General features: G+C 39.2%; 1 protein-coding gene and 1 non-coding gene across 2 annotated transcripts in view; one reads left to right on the top strand and one right to left on the bottom strand.

Moving 5' to 3' along the window:
* Positions 1 to 23,653, top strand: part of PAK1 (p21 (RAC1) activated kinase 1) — a 96,008-nt gene that overhangs the window by 10,614 nt on the left and 61,741 nt on the right. Inside the window, exons 2-3 of the mRNA XM_052661600.1 lie at positions 7,149 to 7,359; positions 19,674 to 19,774. Of these exons, the coding sequence (XP_052517560.1) occupies positions 7,170 to 7,359; positions 19,674 to 19,774 (291 nt within the window). The 5' untranslated portion in view covers positions 7,149 to 7,169. The remainder of the gene's footprint in view (positions 1 to 7,148; positions 7,360 to 19,673; positions 19,775 to 23,653) is intronic.
* TRNAG-GCC (transfer RNA glycine (anticodon GCC)) lies at positions 826 to 898 on the bottom strand. The gene has a single exon. It is a non-coding gene; the product is annotated as a tRNA-Gly (tRNA).

Genomic DNA, 23,653 nt, shown 5'->3' on the forward strand with positions numbered 1-23,653 from the left:
GTGAGCTCAAGGCACCACAGAGTCCTCAGTACAGACAAATAGCAGCTGGTCCCCTCCTCCAGACCATATCTGCTTTCTCATTGTCATCTCTCAGTCTTTTCTTAATCAACCATGTCATCTTTTATTTTTAACATGGAGCTTCATTGTACAGATCTAGAACTGCTTAGAAGGGACCGTTTTTCTGACTATAGCTATATGCGTTATAGAAAATAAAAGGCCCTCTCTGCTGTGTCCTATTTTTTTCACTTTCATGTTACATTCTACAACGCCATACTCTCACACTTATGTTATTCCTATGGTCTGGAGTGTACTTGCCATCATTGTTCTCTATCAAAATCATTCTATTTATTTATTGTCTGTTTTCCTTGGTCAAGGTAATATTTCAGTGTCTGGGCCTATCCCAGACCAATTAAAATCAGAGTTCAAGCAGTGGTATCCACCCCTCCCTCCCTTTTTAAGGAAAATCTGAAACATACAGCAAAGTTGAAAGAATTTCATAGTGAATGCCTATATAATCACCATATAGATTCTTATGTCATTAATATTTTCATGTTAACTTGCTTTATCACTTCCATTATATATTAACATGTATATTATATCACATCCCTATGGTCAGCCATTAATGTATCTTATTTTTAAAAAATGCATTTCAAAGTAAATTGCGGGCATTAGCATACTTCCTCTCTTAAGTACTTCATCTGGTATTTTAAAAAGCCCCAAGCGAATTCTCATAGTCTAGAGTCAAAGACTACTATCTGACCCATTTATTCTTTAAGCCCCTACTCTTTTTTTTTTGGTTGCGCTGCATAGCATGCAAGATCTTAGTTCCCTGACCAGGGTTCTAACCTGGGCTCCCTGCAGTGGCAGCACAGGGTCCTAACCACTGGACCACCAGGGAATTTCCCTAAGCCCCTACTCATTTATATAATCTCTATATCCCTGGTTTCTGGCATAGAACCTTATAAGTAAGTACACATTAAAAATTATTTGTTTGAATTATACTTGAATGAAGAACCTACAGCTGCAGTAAAAGGTGTACTTAACTTTCACTTGACTTACTTGAGGAACAGGAAATTATTTTATCTTTTTTGTTGCTTACCTCATGGCAGACATTTAGTAAATATCAATCTCAAGTCCAGCCTAAATGTGTTTATATATTTCTATATTTGCCACTGGCTAGATTTGACTGATCTAAATGTAAATCAGGAGTAGCATAGTTCAGGTCAGTGAAGGTACAGAGGGGCTAGAATTACCTCAAGTATAGTTGGAAAATTCTTTGGCAGCGTGTCTGAAGACTTGGGTTCCAGTCCTCACTTTTAAATTTCTGTGTAGTCTTAGGCAATTTCTCTGTGCTTTTTGGACTTCTGTATTCTTACCTGTTGTGTAAGGGGATCAAATTAGATGACCTTTAAGATTTTTTCTGGCTTTGATATTATGGGTATCTTAAAATCTTTGATTATCTTGACTGTGTATTATACTAGTGGCTGTGGAATCCAGATGTGATAAAGTAGAAAGAAGTGGTTGTTGCTGAGCACATTCGTCTGAATTCGTCTGGTTTTATTTAGTATGTAAAGGTCTGTCTAGTCAAGGCTATAGTTTTTCCAGTAGTCATGTATGGATGTGAGAGTTGGACTGTGAAGAAAGCTGAACACTGAAGAATTGACGCTTTTGAACTTTGGTGTTGGAGAAGACTCTTGAGAGTCCCTTGAACTGCAAGGAGATCCAACCAGTCCATTCTAAAGGAGATCAGTCCTGGATGTTCTTTGGAAGGACTGATGCTAAAGCTGAAACTCCAGTACTTTGGCCACCTCATGTGAAGAGTTGACTCTTTGGAAAAGACTGTGATGCTGGGAGGGATTGAGGGCAGGAGGAGAAGGGGACGACAGAGGATGAGATGGCTGGATGGCATCACCGACTTGATGAACGTGAGTTTGAGTGAACTCTGGGAGTTGGTGATGGACAGGGAGGCCTGGCGTGCTGTGATTCATGGGGTCGCCAAGAGTCAGACATGACTGAACGACTGAACTGACTGAAAGTATACTTGCACGTGGTGGCTACTTGAAAAGTGTTTTCTTTCCCTTTTGTCTACTTCAGCACTATATCTTCATGCTTTTTATAGCATGCTTGATTGAGCTTCCCAGGTGGTGCAGTGGTAAAGAATCTGCCTGCCAATGCAAGAGATGCAGGAGATGCAGGTTCGATCCCTGGGATGGGAAGATCCCCTGGAGTAGAAGATGACAACCCACTTCAGTATTCTTGCCTGGGAAATTCCATGGACAGCAGAGCCTGGCGGGCTACAGTCCCTGGGGTCATAAAGTCAGACACAACTGAGCATGCATGAATATGTTTTTATATGCTTTTTACAGAAAAACAGACATAAATCATTCCTTCTCCTTGGTTGCCTCTTGACCCATATCTGTCGTGAGACTGCTCAAGGGAAACAACAGTTTGCAGCTCATAGATATAGAGGCTTCTATTAGAACTATAGCTAGTGAAAAGCAGAGCCAGGACTTAAATTTCATCTGATTTTAACTCCAGTCATCTTTTTACTCTATCACCCTGCCAGTGGCCCTTTTGAAACCTTACAGTGAACCTGCATTTATTATAGAGTCATTCAGTTGATTAATAATTAATACTTCAGTATAATTAGTTGCTTATAAATTATTAGACTCTCTGAGGCTCTGGAGCATTGGTAAAACATGGTCGTTCTGTCTTTCTCTCTGTCTGTCATCTATGATAGATAAGTGATGCTATCTGAACTCTTATTCTTAATGTTGGCCTTGGGTTTAGCTTTATCTTGCAGCTTGTCAGAAGGCATTGGTTTGTCATCTTCCCAAATCTTTGACCTGCAGAGATTGCTAGAAGATTTATGATATATTTGGTCATGATATTCAAGAGTCAAGTGTAATTCTTTTTCCTCTCAGGATTGAAATTTTGGACTTGTTTTCCTATAAACAGAGTTTATGATAGTGTAGGTTATGATTACTATGCTAGGTTCTGATGTTCTGATTATTAAAATGTTCTGATTATTGTGCTAGGTGTAGATGAACAAAATGACCTGTGAATGGATCTATGAAGTGTAAAGAGAGTAAAGACTTGTGGAGAAGCCACAGGAAAGGACTGTTTGGAGGGCTTCAGAGAAACTGAAAAGTAGTACAGAAGTACTTAGTCCAAGTAAGTGCAAAGGGAAGGTTCAAAAAAGCACAAACTTGTGTTCTGTGAGTGTTGTTGAAAGTACTGGCAATGTTTAGCATTGAGAAAATAGATTTTGGGGGAGTCTTGAGAGATGATTTCAGGTACCTAAATTTCTGTCTGAGTAAGAGGCAGTAGGCCTTTCTGACTTGCCCTGAGATAGGATTTAGGAATAATAGGTGCAAGTAGTGTTTATTTGTTCATTTGTTATTATTTTATTTGGTCACTTGTTTGTTCATTTGTTCACCAAGTCTTTACTGATTACCTGTTCTGTGCCAGGACTGGTATTGGGGATTGTGAAATGACTGAAGTTTGTTCTTGAGTTTATAATCTTAAGTCTGTCAGGGATGAGAATTGTAGGGAGAGGTGAATGTATAAACAAATAATTGCAATTCAGTGTGAGAAGATAAAAACTTAATATAAATGAAAACTCTCTAAATGAGATCACTGATGATAGAATAGGCTGACTTGTGAGACTATAGATTTCTTATCACTGGAGGTTTTCAAGTATGGGCTAGATGACATGGGCTAAAATACTGTACAAAGGATTCAAAGGTTGTATTCCAACAATAAATTTTAGGTTTTAATAAATGAGAATACTTTGGAAAGTAGAGATCTACCACCAGGAGTTTTCCAAACACAGTCACTTTACTTCACTTCAGTCACTCAGTCGTGTTTGACTCTTTGCGACCCCATGAGCTGCAGCATGCCAGGCCTCCCTGTCCATCACCAATTCCTGGAGTCCACCCAAACCCATGTCCATTGAATTGATGATGCCATCCAACCATCTCATCCTCTGTCATGCTCTTCTCCTCCTGCCCTCAATCTTTCCCAGCATCAGGGTCTTTTCAAATGAGTCAGCTCTTCGCATCAGGTGGCTAAAGTATTGGAGTTTCAGCTTCAGCAAACACAGTGGAAGAACTGAAAAATGAAGAAAAGCGTTATCAGAAAGACTGAAGCCTTTCTTGGCATTTTCCTGGGCTGTGATCCTGAAAAGGAGTTATATTCAATGAAGCTTTTGGCTGAAGGACTTAAGAGGCAAAGAAGGGCCTGCTGAGGGTATCAGGTGGCTGCAGGGAGTGTAATTTTGGAACTGGCAGTCTGGAGTGGGAAGGTACACTTGAGAACTGAGCCGGTAGAAATTCTCTTTGGAGGAGCTGAGGGACTTGCATTGGAGTTTGGGAGGGAAAATGAAGGCAGATCTGCAAAATAAAACTGGAAGAAATGGGTAAAAAGTGTACCACCCAGAGAGTTGCTCTAGATTAACAAGTTTGTCCTTGCTACTTGATTTCTTTTGTTCAAAAAGAGAAGTAAGGAGCAGTTAGTTTGTCAGAGGTAGGTCAGGATGAATTATATAAATAGACGAAGTTTGAATTTGGCCTTAAAAGATGAGTAAAGTTTTCCATCAGTCAGAAGAGAGAGAAATCATCGATAAGAAGCATTAGGTGGTGGGAAGTGGGATGGGGCAAGAGGAGGGTAAGAGACTACTTGATAAATTCAAGAGAACAGAGATTTCTGAAGTGTAATTTGACTGTAAGCTGTGTTCAGGTATGGTGGCTTAGTTTGTGAGGCAGTTCATTATCAGACTGTGAAGGACCTTAAAATTTCATCTGTACTGAACTCCTTAAGGCAAGGTATATATCACTGTCAAACTTTTGATTAATAAAAATATTTATTGAGTCCACTGTAAGTCAGATATTATACTAGACTCTTCTGGATTACAAAGGTGACAAAATTGTGCCTGACCTCTGGGTATCATTCTGGCTCCTGGTGAAGATAATTATAACATAATAGTAAAAATAAATGTGATAACCTAGAAATATACCTATTGCCTTGGGAGTCCAGAGGAGGGGACCTTAACTTCTTGAAGATGAGAACATTTCGAAAGGGCCTCTTGGAAGAAATAGCAGGTGAAGGATGAGTGAATTTGAGGATAGGAAAGTTGGCATTCTAAGCAGAGGGAACAGCATGTGCAAAGGAATGAAAGTGTGAAAGCTGCAGTACATTTAAAGGAGTTAGAGAAGTAGGATATGGCTAGAATGTAAGGGGAATTAGAGGGAATGGTAGTGGTGGGGAATGAAGCTGATGGGTAGAACTGGTAAATAATGGAAGGGCCTTCAAAAGCAAGCTGAGGAACTTTAGCTTTTGTTTTGGAATGTTACTGAAGGGTTTTGAGTAGAGTGTGAGTGTTTTAAGGTCATTGATGACATGTGGAGAAAGGATTGGGGAAAAAATGGATGTGAGGGATCATTTAGCTCTGCATTTATTAGAAAACGTTAAAAAGACTACTATAGATTTGTGCATTTGTTGTTGTTCAGTCGCTAAGTTGTGTCCAATCTTTGTGACCCCATGGAGTGCAGCACACCAGGATTCCCTGTCCTTCACTGTCTCCTGAAGTTTGCTCAGGTTTGTGTCCATCGAGTTGGTTATCTAACCATTTCATCCTTTATCGCCCCCTTCTCCTCCTGCCCTTAATCTTTCCCAGCATCAGGGTCTTTTCCAGTGAGTTCGCTCTTCTCAGCAGGTGGCCAGAGTATTGGAGATTCAGCTTCTGCATCAGTCCTTCTGATAAATATTCAGGGTTGATTTCCTTCAGGATTGACTGGTTTGATCTCTTTGCAGTCCAAAGTACTCTCAAGAGTCTTCTCCAGTACCACAATTCATCAATTTTGTCCATAGTATTAAAGTAATTGACTTCTAAAGCAGTGGTATTCAATTCTGGCAGTCACTGGGATCACTAAGTTTTAAAATTATAAAATTTTGGCCTTAATTATGGCCAGCCATACTAAATCAGAATTTATGGGGGTCAAACAAATACATTTGTATTTCTGAAAAGCTCTTGGTGATTATTATGCTTTTTTTTTTTTTTAAATTAGCAACTGTAGTTTCTAAAGCACTGTTGTATTTGACTCTAAGGAGCATACATTCTAAATAGTCATGGTTAAAGATATAATTTCCATTGTAGTATGGAAGAATAATGAAAAACTTTATTAACTCTGGATATATTTATATCTATTGTCAAGCCTATTTGTTTAAGGTAATAACATCTATCTTCATTAAAACTATTGATTCTATGTGATGGGGATTTTCCCCGCTTTCTTTTAGATTTTATTCCTTCTATTTCTCAGAAGCATTAGAAATTGCCTGTAAATTCAGTGCTGTATAGGATAAGATGGTTATGCGTTGATCATCATATATTTAGAACAAGGTCAAATTTTAGTGGAAGGAGATCCTGGAGAGATGATGATAAAGGTCACAGGTCAGCAAACTTTTCCTGTAAAGGACCAAATAGCACATATTTTAGATTTGTGAACAACCTAAATATTTTAGGTCTGTTACAGCTACTCATCTTTGCCATTGGAACATGAAAGAAGCCATAGAAAATACGTAAATGAATGTATGGGACAGTGTTTCAGTAAAACCATTTACAAAGCCAGCAGTATTACTGACCTTTGATATAGTGATACAGTTCCTACCAGAGAAGGAATGATTTTTCTAAGGCAATGAAATTAAGACTTGGCAGAGAACTCACTATGTGGAATGCTGTTGGCACTTTTATTTAATCTTCATGTGAATGTATAAATGGAAACCAAGTGATTAAGGAATTTCTCTAAAGCCTGTACATAGCACATGGATTCATACTCAGTTTAGCTAGGCCACATTTCTGCCTTTTAAACCACATTATTGTGGTTTTTTTGTACTTTCGAATGCCTTAGATAGGAGAATGAAGAGAAAAGCAAGAACCTTGTGAATTTTCAGCAGTGCTTAGGACTGAGTAGGTATTCCATCTTTGAATATGGTGAACTAAATAAGACAGCAGTGGTCATGGAATGTAGTAGAAGGGCTTGAGGTGAGTCCTGGAGGAAGGGTTGTAAAATTTGGATTTTTCTAAAATTTCTAAAATGTATTTCCTTTTGCTCAAAAATAATTAAGAGGTATGTTCTTTCTGATTCCAGTAGCTGCTGCTGGTGGTGACGATGTCAAATAACGGCCTAGACATTCAAGACAAACCTCCAGCCCCTCCGATGAGAAATACCAGCACTATGATTGGAGCTGGCAGCAAAGACGCTGGAACCCTAAACCACGGTTCCAAACCTCTGCCACCAAACCCAGAGGAGAAGAAAAAAAAGGACCGATTTTACCGAGCCATCTTACCTGGAGATAAAAGTACAGTATTTCATTTCTTTCTCATCATTTGTATACTTAAATTTTTTTTTGTAACCTGAATAAAATATTTGTTGCTTCTTTTACTGAATGTTCTTTTAATCCCCCTTTTTTTCTCATTAAATAGTTTCTTTGTCTTTTTTCCTGAAATGACTGAAGTCAAATAGAAAATAGACCCATTCTTATACTCTATTAATTATATCTGAGCAAAATTTGAGGAAAATAATTATGCTGTTGATATATTAGATCTTAGTCAATCTGAATTTGCTTGCTTTTTAAGTTCATAACTGTTTATGACCTCACAAAATATAAGAAATATTGAAATGTCTTCATTTGGAAATTTTTTCTCCCCAAACTAGTTTCATTTGGAAGGTCTTCTTCCCAGATTTTTTGATTGCCCCTTCTTTAGTCATATGTCCTAGACTTAAACCCAGATTTAAGGATTAAACATCAGTAAGAAAGACAAGTAATAGCTGAGATAAAAAATGTAGGACTTAGCATGACTTCACTAAGAAGAAGTAATGCTAGGGAATTCCCTGATTCCCTGGCAGTCCAGTGGTTAAGGCTTGACACTTTCAGTTAAGGCTTGACACTTTCATTGGAGGCCTGGGTTCAATCCCAGGTAGGGGAACTAAGTTCTCACAAACCAGGTAGTGCAGCCAGGGCTCATTTCCTCTTCATGAATAAATCTTTTAGAATAATCAGGACTTTAACAGTGTATCTAATGAAGTCACTGATATCCTATGAATAAGATAGTGAAATAGAGGGTTGGATGTCCGCGTGAATAAATGACTTTGGTTTGACTACCCAAATATTTAAGTGGCTGTTGAAATGAAGTAAAGTTCTCAGCCATGTTTATAGGGCTTTGTTTTTATGGCATGCTGAAAAAATTGCCCTTTTGTCTGCAAATAGTTATCATGAACTTCTCACTTAGGTAGCCCTGGTTCAAATCCTGGATTTATCACTTAATAGCTCTCTAACCTTAAGTATGTTAGTTAACTCCTTTGACTTTTAGTTTCCTGTGTCTAGGAAAGGTTGGGATTTAACATTTTTGTGCTTCTTCAAGGAAGTGAAAAGATAACCCACAGAGTGGGAGAAAAATTCCCAAATCATATATCTGATAAGGAACTTATATAAAAAATACATAAAGAGTTACCCGTATGAGCTAGAAATGAAAAATTATGTCAACACAAAAACTTGTACATGAATATTTATAGCGGCATTATTAATAATAGCCAAAAAGTGGGAGCAGCTCAAATATTCATTGAGGATGAATGGGTAAATAAAATGTTATATATCTATACAAAGAAATAATATTTGGTAACAAAGAAATGAAGCCCTGATTCATACTACAAGATGGGTGAACCCTGAAAACTGGTGAAAGAAACCAGTCCCAAAGGACCACATATTATATAATTCTGTTTATATGAATTATTCAGGCAAACTCATAGATAAAAAGTAGAAGAGTGTTGCCTAGGGTTGTAGGAGTCAGTGAATGGGATTAGGGAGTGATGGCTAAGAGGTGTGGAGTTTCTTTTTTACTTTTTATTGGTGTATAGTTGCTTTACAATGTTGTGTTAGTTTCTGTTGTACACAAAGTGAATCAGCTAAAGATACACATATATGCCCTCTTTCTTGATTTCCTTCTCATATGGCCACCACAGAGCAGTGAGTAGAGTTCTCTGTGCCATACAGTAGTTTCTCAGGGATTTCCTTTTGGGTAATGAGAATGTTCTAAAGTTGATTGTGGGGATGGTTCTCCAGCTCTGCGAACATATTGACCGATTGAATTTTACACTCTGAGTGAATTTTATAGTATGTGAATTTTATCTCAGTAAAACTCTTGTTTAAAAAAAAAAAAACAAACAGCTGATGGAGCCATTTAGACATCATTGGAAACTGAGGGGATGACCTTATGTATTGAATGGGGAGCTAGAGATCTAGATATTGTTATAGTCTTGGTTCTGCCATAAATTGGCTGCCTGGTTTGGGTCAGGTATAGTCTGTGAACTTAAGGACCTTCATCTAAAATATTACAGCCACACAGATATGGGGACCACACTAATGATACCATAGCAGGGAGAAGGAAGAGGGAAGAGGGTTGTTATGGTATTATATGAAATCATGTGTGTGAAACATTTGAAAATCATAAAGTACTATAGAATTTAAGTAATCTTTCATTCAGTAAAAAGTAATCAAAAAATAAAAAATCAGTCAAACAAGTTGAAATACAGTCTCTTACAGTTTTGAAATCCTGTAATTATATAAATGAGATATAAATATGAAGTTAGATCAGGTTGTATATTATGGGAAACAAAACTAGGCCATTGTGAAGTATTTTGATCAGCAATAAAGCTGTAGATGCAGAGGTTCTTCTAGAAATCCTTGTTGAGTAACCCTAGGCCAAATCTGGTCTGAAAATAAAACTCATAGCTCAAGATCAAAGCATATAAGTTTTCCAGAAGTTCAAAGCATAGAGGTAGAAAGCATATAGTTATGAGAAGTTCTTGTGAAATGATATAGTGGCCTCTTTTTCACTCCCTAGTTTTGGATTTTCTATACATACCCTGAACACATAGATTTTACTCCTTTGCGTTAATACTTTGCTGTGCTGTGCTTAGTCACTCAGTCATGTTCAACTCTTTGTGACCCTTTGGACTGTAGCCCACGAGGCTCCTCTGTCCATCGGGATTCTCCAGGCCAGAATACTGGAGTGGGTTGTCATGCCCTCCTCCAAGGGATCTTCCCAACCCAGGGATCGAACCCAGGTCCCTTGCATTACAGGCAGATTCTTTACCATCTGAGCCACCGGGAAGCCCTATTAGATGGCTGTAATTAATGCATACATCAAAATGAAATAAATGAATTTTTTTCCCTTTGTTTGGAAATTTTATTCAGCTTGATTTCATTCAACCAATAGGCATTTGTTGACCTGCTCTTTGTGCTTAACTTAATCCTAGAAGGATCCATAGCAGTGTTGGCAGTCTTTGCAGTAGTATGCTCTTCATAAATTATTTGAAACTTTATACCTGTTACACAGAGTAATGAGCTAGAATTGAATTTAGAGAACCTGAATTGAGTCCTACCTCTAACATTTATTAAATCTGTGATTTTTTTTTATGTCCTTTTACCTGTTTATTTTAATCCCTGTATCCTTAACTGTAATGTGGGAATAATTATAATTCCCAGTCATCCCATATTATGAGTAGGCTATTGTCATTTCATGTAGTGAATGTAAAAGCATTTTTTAAACTGTAAAACGCTACAGAAATATGATTTTTTTTAAAGGGAAACCTCATTTCCTGTTTGATCTGGTATCTATAACAACTCATTTTCAGTTGGAGAGGCTAAAGCTTAGAGAAAAGTAAATTGATCAAGGTCTTACAGCTGGAAGGTGGAAGGAATGAGTGTGAAACTAAATCTTTGTAAAGTATCTACCACGTCACAGAATACTATCTGTTAACTGTTCCCAACCCAGATTACACATCTGACTCATTCATGGTTCTTTTTTGAAATACTGATGCTTGGGTCCTACCCATACTTTTGGAGCCAAAATTTCCATAGAGGAGCCTGGCAGGCTATAGTCGATAGGGTTGCAAAAAGTTGGACACAACTGAAGCGACTGAGCAGGCACACAGTCTTGGAGTCTAAGGGGATTTGGAGAAGAGAAAGAAGAGTTCTCGGTGGGCTGCCTTAGTGGTTGAGACTTGAGCTGACAATGGGTAAAATGTCTGTAGTCATTACCTAATGCTGACCTCCAACATAGCTTTAGTGTGTGCGTGGAGGGATGCATAAATGATTGTGAGAAGCTGTAATTGAGGGCCTGTGATAGGTGGTGCTGAGTTGTAGAATTCCATGTGGGAAAGTCTGGTTCCTGTGGTTAGGATCTGGAGCCTTTGGTTTATTCTAAGAAGTTCTTCAGCATTTAGTTTGGAATTTTTTTCTGGCTGCATTTTCACAACCAAAGTGGAATTCTCCAAGCTTGGGAAGAGTTTAGCTAAGTTAATTTTAAAACTGGACTACATCAGTGTTTATCTCTCCAAGTTTGGAGTGTTTTACTGCCTTGAGCTCAGATTGGCTCAGCTGAACCCATGAGAGGGGCTTCTTAAAAATAAATCTTAAAAAAAAAAGTCAATGCTTTGTACTGGAACTTGGATAGCTGTACTGCAACTTGGGATTTTGCAGTGTCAGCTTTATTTCCCATGCTACCGGGAAGTCAAATGGAATTAGCCAAAGATAGGCTTAATATTAATATTAGGATGGATGGGGTTGCAGACTTCTTTTTCCACTTTATTTCGTTAAGTCTGTGATCTTTGGTTTCATGAAATCAGGTGATTCATTCTTTTTCCTCAGTCACAATTTCTCTGTCTTAATGAGTGGGTGGGTAAATCCTACTGTTTGACACTTTCCTTTATTAATAATAATTCATGTTTGTAAAGCTCTTTAGCTTTTATAAAGCACATGCATTCTCTTTATCTTAGTTGATCCTTAAAATAATAATAGTAATAAATGTAGAAATAACAAAGAGTACTAATACAATAGTAATAAGCATAACATTTGTTGTTATTCAGTCGGTCAGTTGTGTCTGACTCTTTGCGACCCCACGGATTACAGCACACCAGGCTCCTCTGTCCTCCACTGTCTTCCAGAGTGTGCTCAGATTCATGTCCATTGAGTTGGTGATGCTATCTAACATCTCATCTTCTGCTGCCCTCTTCTTTTGCCTTCAATCTTTTCCATCATTGGGGTCTTTTCCATTGAGTCAGCTCTTTGCATCAGGTGACCAAAGTATTGGAGCTTCAGTATCAGTCCATTCAATGAATATTTGGGGTTGATTTCCTTTAGGATTGATCGGTTTGATCTCCTTGCTGTCCAGGGGACTCTCAAGAGTCTTTTCCAGCACCGCAATTTTAGACCATCAGTTCTTTGGCTCACTTATTATATTAGGAGCTTTGATGGTTGGAAATATACCAGTTTTTCATGGAGATAAATGTTATACTTCGTAGACAGCAAACTGAGGTAACTCAATTTAAATAACTTAACCAAGGTCTAGTTAGGAGTGGCTGATGTGAGATTGTAGCTCTTTATGGTTCCAGGGACCTTTCCACTCTACAGCTGTGTTAACTTTTGTGCTCAGAGAGTCAAGGACTTGCCCAAGTTCATATGACACATAGTTGCATGGAGTTTGGCATTTGACATATTGTCTCGACTTCTGGACTGGCTCTTTAGTTGTTCTAAGTCCTCAGACACCAATGTACTGTTTGAAGGCTCCCATCCTATAGATGTTCAGACTAATGCCTTTGGTAGAACTGATTTGGTTAGTTCTTTTAACTCATTTTAAAACAAATTTGCATTTAATGACATCCATTCATATTCACTTAGTCTGCAATATAGGGAAGGCACAGTGCACGTAGAAGCAGCTATGTTGGAGTCGGGCCCTTGAGGTTATTACCACTGACCATCCCTGACTTTGTGACCTTTGGCTCTACCTTTCTTCCTCTCGATTATCTAACCTGTGAATGTGAAATCGCTCAGTCGTGTCTGACTTTTTGTGACCCAATGGACTGTGGCCTACCAGGCTCCTCCATCCATGGAATTTTCCAGGCAAATGTACTGGAGTGGGTTGTCATTTCCTTCTCCAGCGGATTTTCCTGACCCAGGGATCAAACCTGGGTCTCCCGCATTGCAGGTAGGTACTTTATCATCTGAGCCACGTGGGAAATCAACCTGTAGTACGGGTACATAATAATATTTATCCCTTAGAGTTGTTGAATGGATTATTATTATTTTTAAAATATTTATTTATTTATTTGTCTGCATTGGATCTTAGTTGTGGCATGTAGGATCTAGTTCCCTGACCAGGGATGGGACCCGGGGCCTCTGCATTGGGAGCAGAGAGTCTTAGACACTGGACCACCAGGGAAGTCCCTGATTGGGTTATTAATACTAAAGATTCAAACTGAAGCTTTATTAACAGTTGGTAGTAATTTTGTGGCTGTTATTGCTTGCTGTCATGGTTTTCTTTTGAAATCTGTGATTAACACCTAAAAGTTGTTTGAGATGTACAAAATAACAACTCTTAATGAGGTTCCTCCAAGAATGAATTGAAGGGTGGTCCTGGAAAATACCTTTCTCTTTTTGTATGTAGGCTGTATTTCCAGTTGGTTTAGACAGGGCTGTTGGAGGGGGCCACATTAAAAAATTCTCTGTACTAGGACTAAGCAGACCCAAGGAAAGGTTTCCCAAGAAGTTCTCAAGAGTTCTCTGTAATGTCAGAAGCAGAACTCTAAGCTCTGGACATGGGCCTAGATCTCTGGAACAAGTACTCAATATTTGAAGCTGAGGCCAAAATGATAAGCCTCTTGAAACTAATCTCAGATATTCTTTATATGTTCAAGTGTTAAGTGATTTCATTTCCCAGGGGTTCTTTTCTATAGACTATTCATCGTGTGAACCACTCTCTTTGTTTCCATTACCAAGGTTCCTTTTGACATTCTGTGCCTGTGATGGATATATTATATGGCATATTAATAACATATCATAGAAATAATATATAAAAATATTAGATCTGGAAAACCTAAGTAAAACATAAAAATAATGTAAAAGTGTTCTTCCCTACAATCTTTTAACTGACTAGATCAGGAGAAATTTAGGAACAGAAAGCAATTCTAAAGCCTTGCAACCTGTCCAGTGCATTCTAGCTATGAGTAAGACAGATGGACTTATGTCATAAATGAATGCTTAATTTGGGCCATAGCAAGCCCTTCCCTTTCACAAAGCATCTGTTTCTGGAAGGAAAATTGCCAAATGTAAAAATAGCTTAAACCCTAGCAGTTGGAATGTAGACAAATGGTTCTCTTAAGATACTAAGGGAAGAACCTGTGGAATCAGACCTGGGTTCAAATTCATCTCTTACTAGCTGTATAAGCTTGAGCAAATTATTTAACTGCTTTTAAGTTTCCTCATCTGTAAAATGACAGTAGTAATAATATATCCCGTAGGATTATGACAATTAAGGAAAATATTCTAGTATCTTATATGTGGTTAACTCTTTAATGTTATTTCTCCTCTTCATAACAGAGGAAGCTTTCTTGATGCAGCTTGAAATTGTTTAGAGGGGGTAAAGTAGTAGAAAAGGGCCTTGGCTCTGAAGCCACATTTTTTAAAATTTAAATTACTTCCATAACTGTAGACAAGTCCATATTTCAATTTCATAGTCTCCAAGTAAAAATTGATTCTCAGGATTGTGGTGATTATATGAGATGATATATATAAAGTACCTATTAAAACTGTGGGATACTGTGTCAGGAAGAGATGTAGTTACAGGGCTTTGAGCGTGCTGATCTTTCTGTTTTCATAGACATTTGGAATGTAGGAGCTGGAAGGGCACTTGAGATCATCTAGTTTATTGTCTACATTTTTCAGATGAGAAAGCTGACAACCTGGACTACGTGGTGTAGTAGAGGCAAAACTGGCCTGGATTTTTTAGACCTTTTTGTCCTCTCCTTCCCTAGCTCCCACCTCGGCCAAAAGCTGCTTTTCTTTAGGGTTGTATTGGGTCTATTGGAGGCATTAGGACTTCATAATATCTTTTGGCCAGTGTGTTGAGCTACCACAGAACAGCATTTTAAAACAGGATTGTGTACTTCAGGTCAGAGCTGGTCAAAATGAAACATATAATCCTGCCCTGGAGAGAATTTGCATGTCTTAGGCAGATTCCTTAGATTCCTTGCCAGGTTGAGTTAGGTGTCTGATCATTTGTTCCTTTCTTCACTTAGTGTCTGAGCACCTGTTTTATGCCTGGCTTTTAGCTGATGGGGATTCATGATAAGTTGGACATGATCCCTGCACTTAGAACTGAGTCTGCTTAGAAAAATAAACTCTGAAAGTAGGCAATAACTATCATGGATGTGGGAACAGAGGGGAAGGTGAACACCCCAGTGCAGAGATGAGAAAAGACTTCACAGAAGAGATGACCTTTAAGCTGAGACCTGACAAGGATAAAGGAAAGGGTTTGTGTGGTGGTGTGGCAAGGGAAGGGAAAAGGAAAGACAGGATTTACAGGCAAAGAGAGTAACTAGAGAAAAAGTCAAGAGGTGTGGAAGAGCACATTATGTGCTAATGGTGGACCATTACTACTGGTATTTGGTGTAGACTGTATGAAATCTAAGTACAAGCATGCCTTGGAGATGCTGTGGGTTTAGTTCTGACTACCCCAGTAGAGTGAGCATCACGTGAATTTTTCTGATTTCCAAGTGAATATAAAAGTTATGTTTACACTATACTGTGGTGTATTAAGTAGATATCTATTTTAAAATAAACAGTGTTGCTGCTGCTGCTGCTAAGTCACTTCAGTCATGTCCAACTCTGGGTGACCCCAGAGACGGCAGCCCACCAGGTCCCTCGTCCCTGGGATTCTCCAGGCAAGAACACTGGAGTGGGTTGCCATTTCCTTCTCCAATGCATGAAAGTGAAAAGTGAAAGTGAAGTCGCTCAGTCGTGTCCGACTCTTCGCGACCCCATGGACTGCAGCCTACCAGGCTCTTCCGTCCATGGGGTTTGCCAGGCAAGAGTACTGGAGTGGGGTGCCATTGCCTTCTCCAAATAAACAGTGTACATACCTTAATTGAAAAATACTTTAATCACTAAAATATGTTAACCATCATCTGGTAATGCAAGGTTGCCACAAATTGGCAGTTTGTGAAGTATAGTAACTCCAAGCATAGTAAAAGAAGGTTTTCCTGTGGTGGGAGATAAAGTAGAGGATATAAGTCTGCAGAGAAGAGTTCTCAAAATCTTTATTTAAAAGTTTATTTTTTATAGAAGTTTTAGTTTCACAGCAATATTGAGTGGAAAGTACACAGATTTCCTGTAAACACTCTGCCCCCACATGTGCACATCTAACCTCACTACTAACATCTCGTCCTTGGGTGGTACATTTGTTACAATAGATGAACCTACATCAGCACATCATATTCACTTTACATCCATATTTTACATTAGACTTCACTGTTGGTGTTGTGAATCTGTGAGTTGAATAAATATGTATATGCATATGTATCAGTTCAGTTCAGTTCAGTTCAGTCGCTCAGCTGTGTCCGACTCTTTGCAACCTCATGAATCGCAGCACGCCAGGCCTCCCTGTCCATCACCAACTCCTGGAGTTCACTCAGATTCACGTCCATCAAGTCCGTGATGCCATCCAGCCATCTCATCCTCTGTCGTCCCCTTCTCCTCCTGCCCCCAATCCCTCCCAGCATCAAAGTCTTTTCCAGTGAGTCAACTCTTCGCATGAGGTGGCCTACACACGCACAAATATCCAGTATTATGCTGCTGCTGCTGCTAAGTCGCTTCGGTTGTGTCCGACTCTGTGCGACCCCACAGACGGCTTCCTACTAGGCTCCTCTGTCCCTGGGATTCTCCAGGCAAGAACACTGGAGTGGGTTGCCATTTCCTTCTCCAATGCGTGAAAGTGAAGTCGCTCAGTCGTGTGTGAATCTTAGCAGTCCCATGGACTGCAGCCTACCAGGCTCTTCCATCCATGGGATTTTCCAAGCAAGAGTACTGGAGTGGGGTGCCATTGCCTTCTCCATATCCACTATTATAGATCATGCAAAATATTTTCATCACCCTAAAATTTCTCTGTGCTCTGGTTATTCATCCTTCTTTCCACTCTCATCTCTGACGACCAATTATCTTTATACTGTCTCCATAGTTTTGCCTTTTCAGATGTCAGATAGTTGGAATCATGTAGTATGTAGTCTTTTCAGATTGGTTTCTTTCACCTAGTAGTGTGTATTTAAGGTTCCTCATTATCTTTTCATGGCTTGATAACTCATTTCTTCTTAGTGCTGAAAAATATTCCATTTTCTGGATGTGTCACAGTTTATCCATTCACCTACTGAAGGACATCTTGGTTGCTTCCAAGTTTTGGCAATTATGAATAAAGCTGCTGCAGACATCCATGTGCAAGTTTTTGTGTGAATAAGTTATCATTTCCTTTAGGTAAATAATGGAGGAGCATGAATGCTGGATTAAGATTATGTTTAATTTTTTGAAAAACTGCCAACCTTTCTTCCAAAGTGACTGAACCATTTTGCATTCCCAGTTCTAATGAATGAAAATTCTTGTTATTCCATATTCTTGTTAACATTTGTTGTTGTCAGTTTTGGATTTTGGCATTCTAGTAGGTGTGTAGGGGTTTTTATTGTTTTAATTTCAGTTGCCTAATGAAATATGATGCTGAGTATCTTTTCTGTCTGTATATCTTCTTCGGTGAGGTGTCTCTTCATGTCTTTTGCCTATGTCCTTAATCGGTTTGTTTTCTTATTATTGAATTGTGTGTGTGTGTGAAATTATAGTTTTTATTGGGTTGGCCAAAAATTCATTTGCATTTTTCTGTAAGATGGTGAGGAAAGCCTGAATGAAAATTTTTTCCAACTCAATATTTTATTAAAAAGTTTTTTTTTGGAGGTTAGTTGACAATGCTGTGTTAGTTTTAGGTATATAGCAAAGAGAATCTGACATACATATACCCACTCTTTTTTGAATTCTTTTCCCATGTGGGCCATTATTGATTATTGAGTAGGGTTCCCTGTGCTATACTGTAGGTCCTCATTATCTATTTTATATATAGTAGGAGTGACAGAATACAAAGGCTTTGGGGCTGGAAGCCTGAAGACCTCAGATCTGAAGGCCCCAGATCTGCTGCTAACTTGCGTTGTACCTTGGAAAGGCTGCTTAACTTCTTGAGACTTCTGGTTTCTTCTGTCTGATGGGCACTAGTATCACTATCCTACTTGTTACACAATTGCATTGAGGCTCCAATGGACTAGGTCTAGCTAATACCAAGACCTGAAATTCTTTTTAGTTGGGAGAGGGGTATATTAATTTGCTAGTGCTGCTGCAACAAATTACCCCAAACAAGGAGCTTAAACAAGAAATTTATTGTTTCAGTTTTGGAGGCTGGAAGTCCAAGATGAAGGTGTTTGTAGGGTTGGTTCCTTCTGAGAGCTGTGAGGAAAAATTTGTTGGGCTTGAAGAAGTACTGCTCTGATCTCTGCATTTATCTCCTCCTGTGTGCATTTGTCTCCAAATATCCCCTTTTTATAAGGACATTGTCAGGATTAGGGATTGAACCTACTTCAGTATGAACTAGTCATATTTTAAATAATTATATCTGCAATGGCTCTGTTTGCAAATAAGATCATACTATGAGGTACTGGGAGTTAGAATATATGAATTTGGGGGGAACACAAGAGTATGACAGGGGCACAATAACTCTGTAAATATTGAAGCTTTTTGTGCCAGATCAGCAGAACACCTGCTTGATACAGTACCCTTGATGATTACAAATATTTGGACTTAATGATTCTTTGAGGCCCTGGCCTAGGGAGGCAGCATAGAATAGTGGTTTAGAACTTAGGGTCTGGGCCAGACTGCCTGGATCTGAGTCTGACTGCTGCTGTTACTAACCATTTGATCTTGGGCAAATAACTTAGTCTCTATGCTTCAGCATCTTTATCTGTAAAGTAAGGATGATAGTACCTAACTGATAAGGTTGCTGTGAGGCCACAGTGAATATTAATACATATGAAGAACTTGAATTAATACATAAGATACAGAGATATATTTTACAGTGCAGGGCATATAGCCAATATTTTATAACAACTTTAAATGGAGGATAGTTTATAGCAATATTGAATTACAGTGTTGGTCACCTGAAACTAATATTGTAAATCAATTATAATAGAGAAAAGTAACTTGAATCATTGCACTTAATTAATTATTAGATACTCATTTTAAGAAGCAATTTCTAAATCTAAAATTCCATAATGTGGAGAACCCTAAAGTGATCCGTAATCAAGAATCAAAAGGTAGAAGCAGGTTCTAGAAGCTCATAGAATGTAAGATGTCTGGGTTGGAAGGCTCTTTAGAGACCATTTACTTGAGTCTTCTCATTTTGCAGATGGGGAAACCAGGGTTCAGAAAAAGGAAGTTACTTGCCCTGGATCAACAGACTCATTAGTGGTAAAACCAGGACATTCTGATAAATGTTCTTTCTGCTCCTGCCTTACTTTAGTTCAATGAAAAATTAAACCTTTAATCATGAATTGAGCATCTGCTTCAATCTAGGTCTGGTTTTGGGCTCTGTAAATACACAGGTGAATTTGTATCATAGTCCTTGGCCTTTAAAAGAGCTTAGAGCTCAACAAAAGAGCTAAATAAATAAAGATATTTATAAATAAATAAAGAGCTAAATAAATAAATAAAGCCATATCCTTGTTTTTATCTCCTTTTTCCTGTTTCTCTTGCAGCAAATAAAAAGAAGGAGAAGGAACGGCCAGAGATTTCTCTTCCTTCAGATTTTGAGCACACGATTCACGTTGGTTTTGATGCTGTCACAGGCGAGTTTACAGTAAGTTTTGGGTCACAGAAAGATGTTTGGTCTTTGCACCTGCTTGATGCAGCACCCTTGAGGATTACAAATATTTGGACTTAATGATTCTTTGAGGCCCTAGCCTAGGGAGGCAGCATAGAATAGTGGTTTAGAACTTAGGGCCTGGGCCAGACTGCCTGGATCTGAGTCTGACTGCTGCTGTTACTAACCATTTGATCTTGGGTGAATAGCTTAGTCTCTATGCTTCAGCATCTTTATCTGTAAAGTAAGGATGATAGTACCTAACTGATAAGGTTGCTGTGAGGCCACAGTGAATATTAATACATATGAAGAACTTGAATTAGTACATAAGATACAGAGATATATTTTCAGAGTTCTGGCTATGCACTGTTAGATTTAATCTTTTCCAGACTTCCTGATGCCTCTGTCTTTGCCTGAGACCCTTATTACTATCTTCTCATGTTCCTGAGAGGGACTGTTTGTGCACCTCCAGAATTGTACCAGAGAAGCCTTTGAATCTCCGTTCCTTAAATAGACCTTGGTTAAGTGGCCTTTTGGCAGGGACTCTGTGCTGGGCATTGATGATCCAGAAACAAATCAGACAAGGTTCATGCTTTAAAGGAGTAATAGCCTGGTGAGGAGCAAACATCTCAAGAAGTTAACTGATACAGTAAGATGTCTTGTAAGAGAGGCCTGTGAGAAGCTCTGAGGGCAGAGAAGGGAATGACTAAACTCATCTTTAGCTGCTATCAGTTTTCAAAGTTAGTTCTTTTAAAAAAATTTAAAAAAATTGTTTTTATTTTATATTGGAGTTTTGCTTCTTAGAAGGAAAGCTGTGACAAACCTAGATAGCATATTAAAAAGCAGAGACATTACTTTGCCAACAAAGGTCTGTGTAGTCAAAGCTATGCTTTTTCCAGTAGTCATGTATAGATGTGAGAGCTGGACCGTAAACAATGCTGAACACCGAAGAATTGATGCTCTTGAATTGTGGTTTCGGAGAAGATTCTTGAGAGTCCCTTGGACTGCAGGGAGATCAAACCAGTCAATCCCAAAGGAAATCAATCCTGAATATTCATTGGAAGGACTGATGCTGAAGCACCAATACTTTGGCCACCTGATGCGAAGGGCTGACATTAGAAAAGATGCTGATGCTGGGAAGGATTGAAGGCAGGAGGAGAAGGGGATGACAGATGATGAGATGGTTGGATGGCATCACCAACTGGATGGACATGAGTTTGAGCAAGCTCCGGGAATTGATGATGGACAGGGAAGCCTGGTGTGATACAGTCCATGGGGTTGCAAAGAGTCAGACATGACTGAGCGACTGAAATGACTGATAGCCAGTTAACAATGTTGTGAATTTCTGGTGGACAGCAGGGGTACTGAGTCATACATATACAGGTATCCATTCTCCCCCAAACTCCTTTTCCATCCAGACTGCCACGTAACGTTGAGCAGACGTCCCTGTGCTGTACAGTAGGACCTTGTTGGTTATCTGTTTTAAATATAGCAGTGTGTAGGTGGTGATCCCAAACTCCCTAACTATCCCTAACCCCCCTATCCTTTCCCTTGGTAACCATAAGTTTGTTCTCTAAGGTTGTGGGGCTGTTTCTGTTTTGTAAGTAGGTTTAATTGTATTGTTTCTTTTCAGGTTCTGCATATAAGGGGTATCATATGATATTTCTCTGTCTGAGTTACTTCACTCAGTATAACAATCTGTAGGCCCATCCATGTTGCTGCAAATGACATTCTTTCATTCTTTCTTATGGCCGAGTAATATTCCATTGTCTGTCTATACCACATTTTCTTTATCCATTCCTCTGTCAGACATTTAGGTTGCTTCTGTTGGCTATTTCTTGACTATTGTAAACAGTGCAGCAGTGAACATTGGGATACACGTATCCTTTCAGATCATATTTTTCTTTGGATATATGCCCAGGAGTGGGCTTGCAGGGTCATATGGTAGCTCTATTTTTAGTTTTTTAAACTAAACCTCAATACTGTTCTCCTTAGTGGCTGTACCAATTTACATTCTTACCAACAGTGTAGGAGGGTTCCCTTCTCTCCACACCATCTCCAGCATTTATTGTTTGGGGATTTTTTGATGATGGCCATTCTGACTGGTGTGAAGTAATATTCATTGTGGTTTTGATTTGCATTTCTCTAATATTAGTGATGCCGAATTTCCATTACTACTGCATTACTATAGATTTCCCCTTTTACAGTTGTTAAAATTTACCTTATATATTGAGGTGCTCCTATGTTGGGTGCATATATGTTTACAGTTTTTATATCTTCTTGGATTGATCCCTTGATCATTATGTAGTGTCCTTCTTTGTCTCTTATAACAGTCTTTGTTTTAAAGTCTGTTCTGTCTGGTATGAGTATTGCTACTCTAGTTTTCTTTTAATTTTGATTTCCATGGAATACCTTCTTCCATCCCCTCACTTGCAGTCTGTATGTATCCCTAGGTCTAAAGTGAGTCTCTTGTAGACAGCATATATATGAGTCTTGTTTTTGTATCCACCCAGCTGGTCTTTGTGTTTTGGTTGGCACATATAATCTTTTGCATTTAAGGTAATTATCAATATGTATATTCCTATTGCCATTTTGTTAATTATTCTGAGTTTGTTTTCATAGGTCTTTTTTCTTCCCTTCCTCCTTTGTTCTCTTGCGGTTTGATTACCATCTTTAGTGTTGTGTTTGGGTTGCTCTTTCTTATGTGTATCTATGGAATCTACCTGCAATGCAGGAGACCCTGGTTGAAGCCCTGGGTCAGGAAGATCCCCTGGAGAAGGAAATGGCAATCCACTCCAGTATTCTTGCTTGGAGAATCCCATGGACATAGGAGCCTGGTAGGTTATAGTCCTTGTCATTGCAAAGAGTCAGATATGACTGAGTGACTAACACACAGTGTAGTTTTTGGGTTTGCTGCACCCATGAGGTTTTGATATAACAATACACACACACACACACACACACACACACACACACAAGTTTTCTTTTTTAAAGTTGCTAAAAGATCCCCTGGAGAAGGAAATGGCAACCCACTCCAGTATCCTTGCCTGGAAAATCTCATGGACAGAGGAACCTGGTGGACTGTAGTCCATGGGGTCGCAAAGTGTCGGGCACGACTGAGTGACTAACACACACACACAGTCTCTTTCCCACCCAGAGGAGTTCCTTTAGCATTTGTTGCAAAGCAGGTCTGCTGATGCTGAATTCTCTTAGTTTTTGCTTGTCTTTAAATCTTTTGATTTCCATGTCAAATCTAAATGAGAGCCTCACGGGGTATAGTATTCTTGATTTTGCTCTGGTGGGCAGGGACTTTAATCCACTTGTCTGCTGATGAGTGGAACTGTGTTCCCTCCCTGTTTGTTGTTTGGCCTGAGGTGACCCAACCCTGGAGGCTTAAGGCTCTATGATAGGGCTGATGGCCCCCTCCAGGAGCGCTCATGCCAATGGGTAGTGCTGCTGCGTGCCCTTGCCACCCAGAGCCGCAGCCGTGAGCTGCAGCCACCCCTTGCCTCTTCAGGAGACCCTGCAAGCAGATAGGTTTGGTTCATTATCCTATGGGGTCTCTGCTCCTTTTCCCTGGGTCCTGTTGGGCTCAACATTTTGTGTATGCTCTCCAAAAGTGGAGTGTGTTTCCCCTAGTCCTGCGGAAATTCTGTAGTCAAATCTCACTGGCTTTCAAAGTTAGATTCTCTGGGGATTCCTAGTGCCATTGCCAGACTCCTAGTCTGGGAAGCCTGACGTAGGGCTCAGAACCTTCACAACAGTGGCAGAGCTTCTGTGTAGGTCTCCCACCTGGCAGATATTGGATTTGGTTTTACAGTGATTGTGCCTGTCCTACGGTCTCATTGCGGCTACACCTTTGTCTTTGGATTTTTT

Source organism: Budorcas taxicolor, chromosome 25, assembly GCF_023091745.1.
Source record: "Budorcas taxicolor isolate Tak-1 chromosome 25, Takin1.1, whole genome shotgun sequence".
NCBI classification, from domain to species: domain Eukaryota; kingdom Metazoa; phylum Chordata; class Mammalia; order Artiodactyla; family Bovidae; genus Budorcas; species Budorcas taxicolor.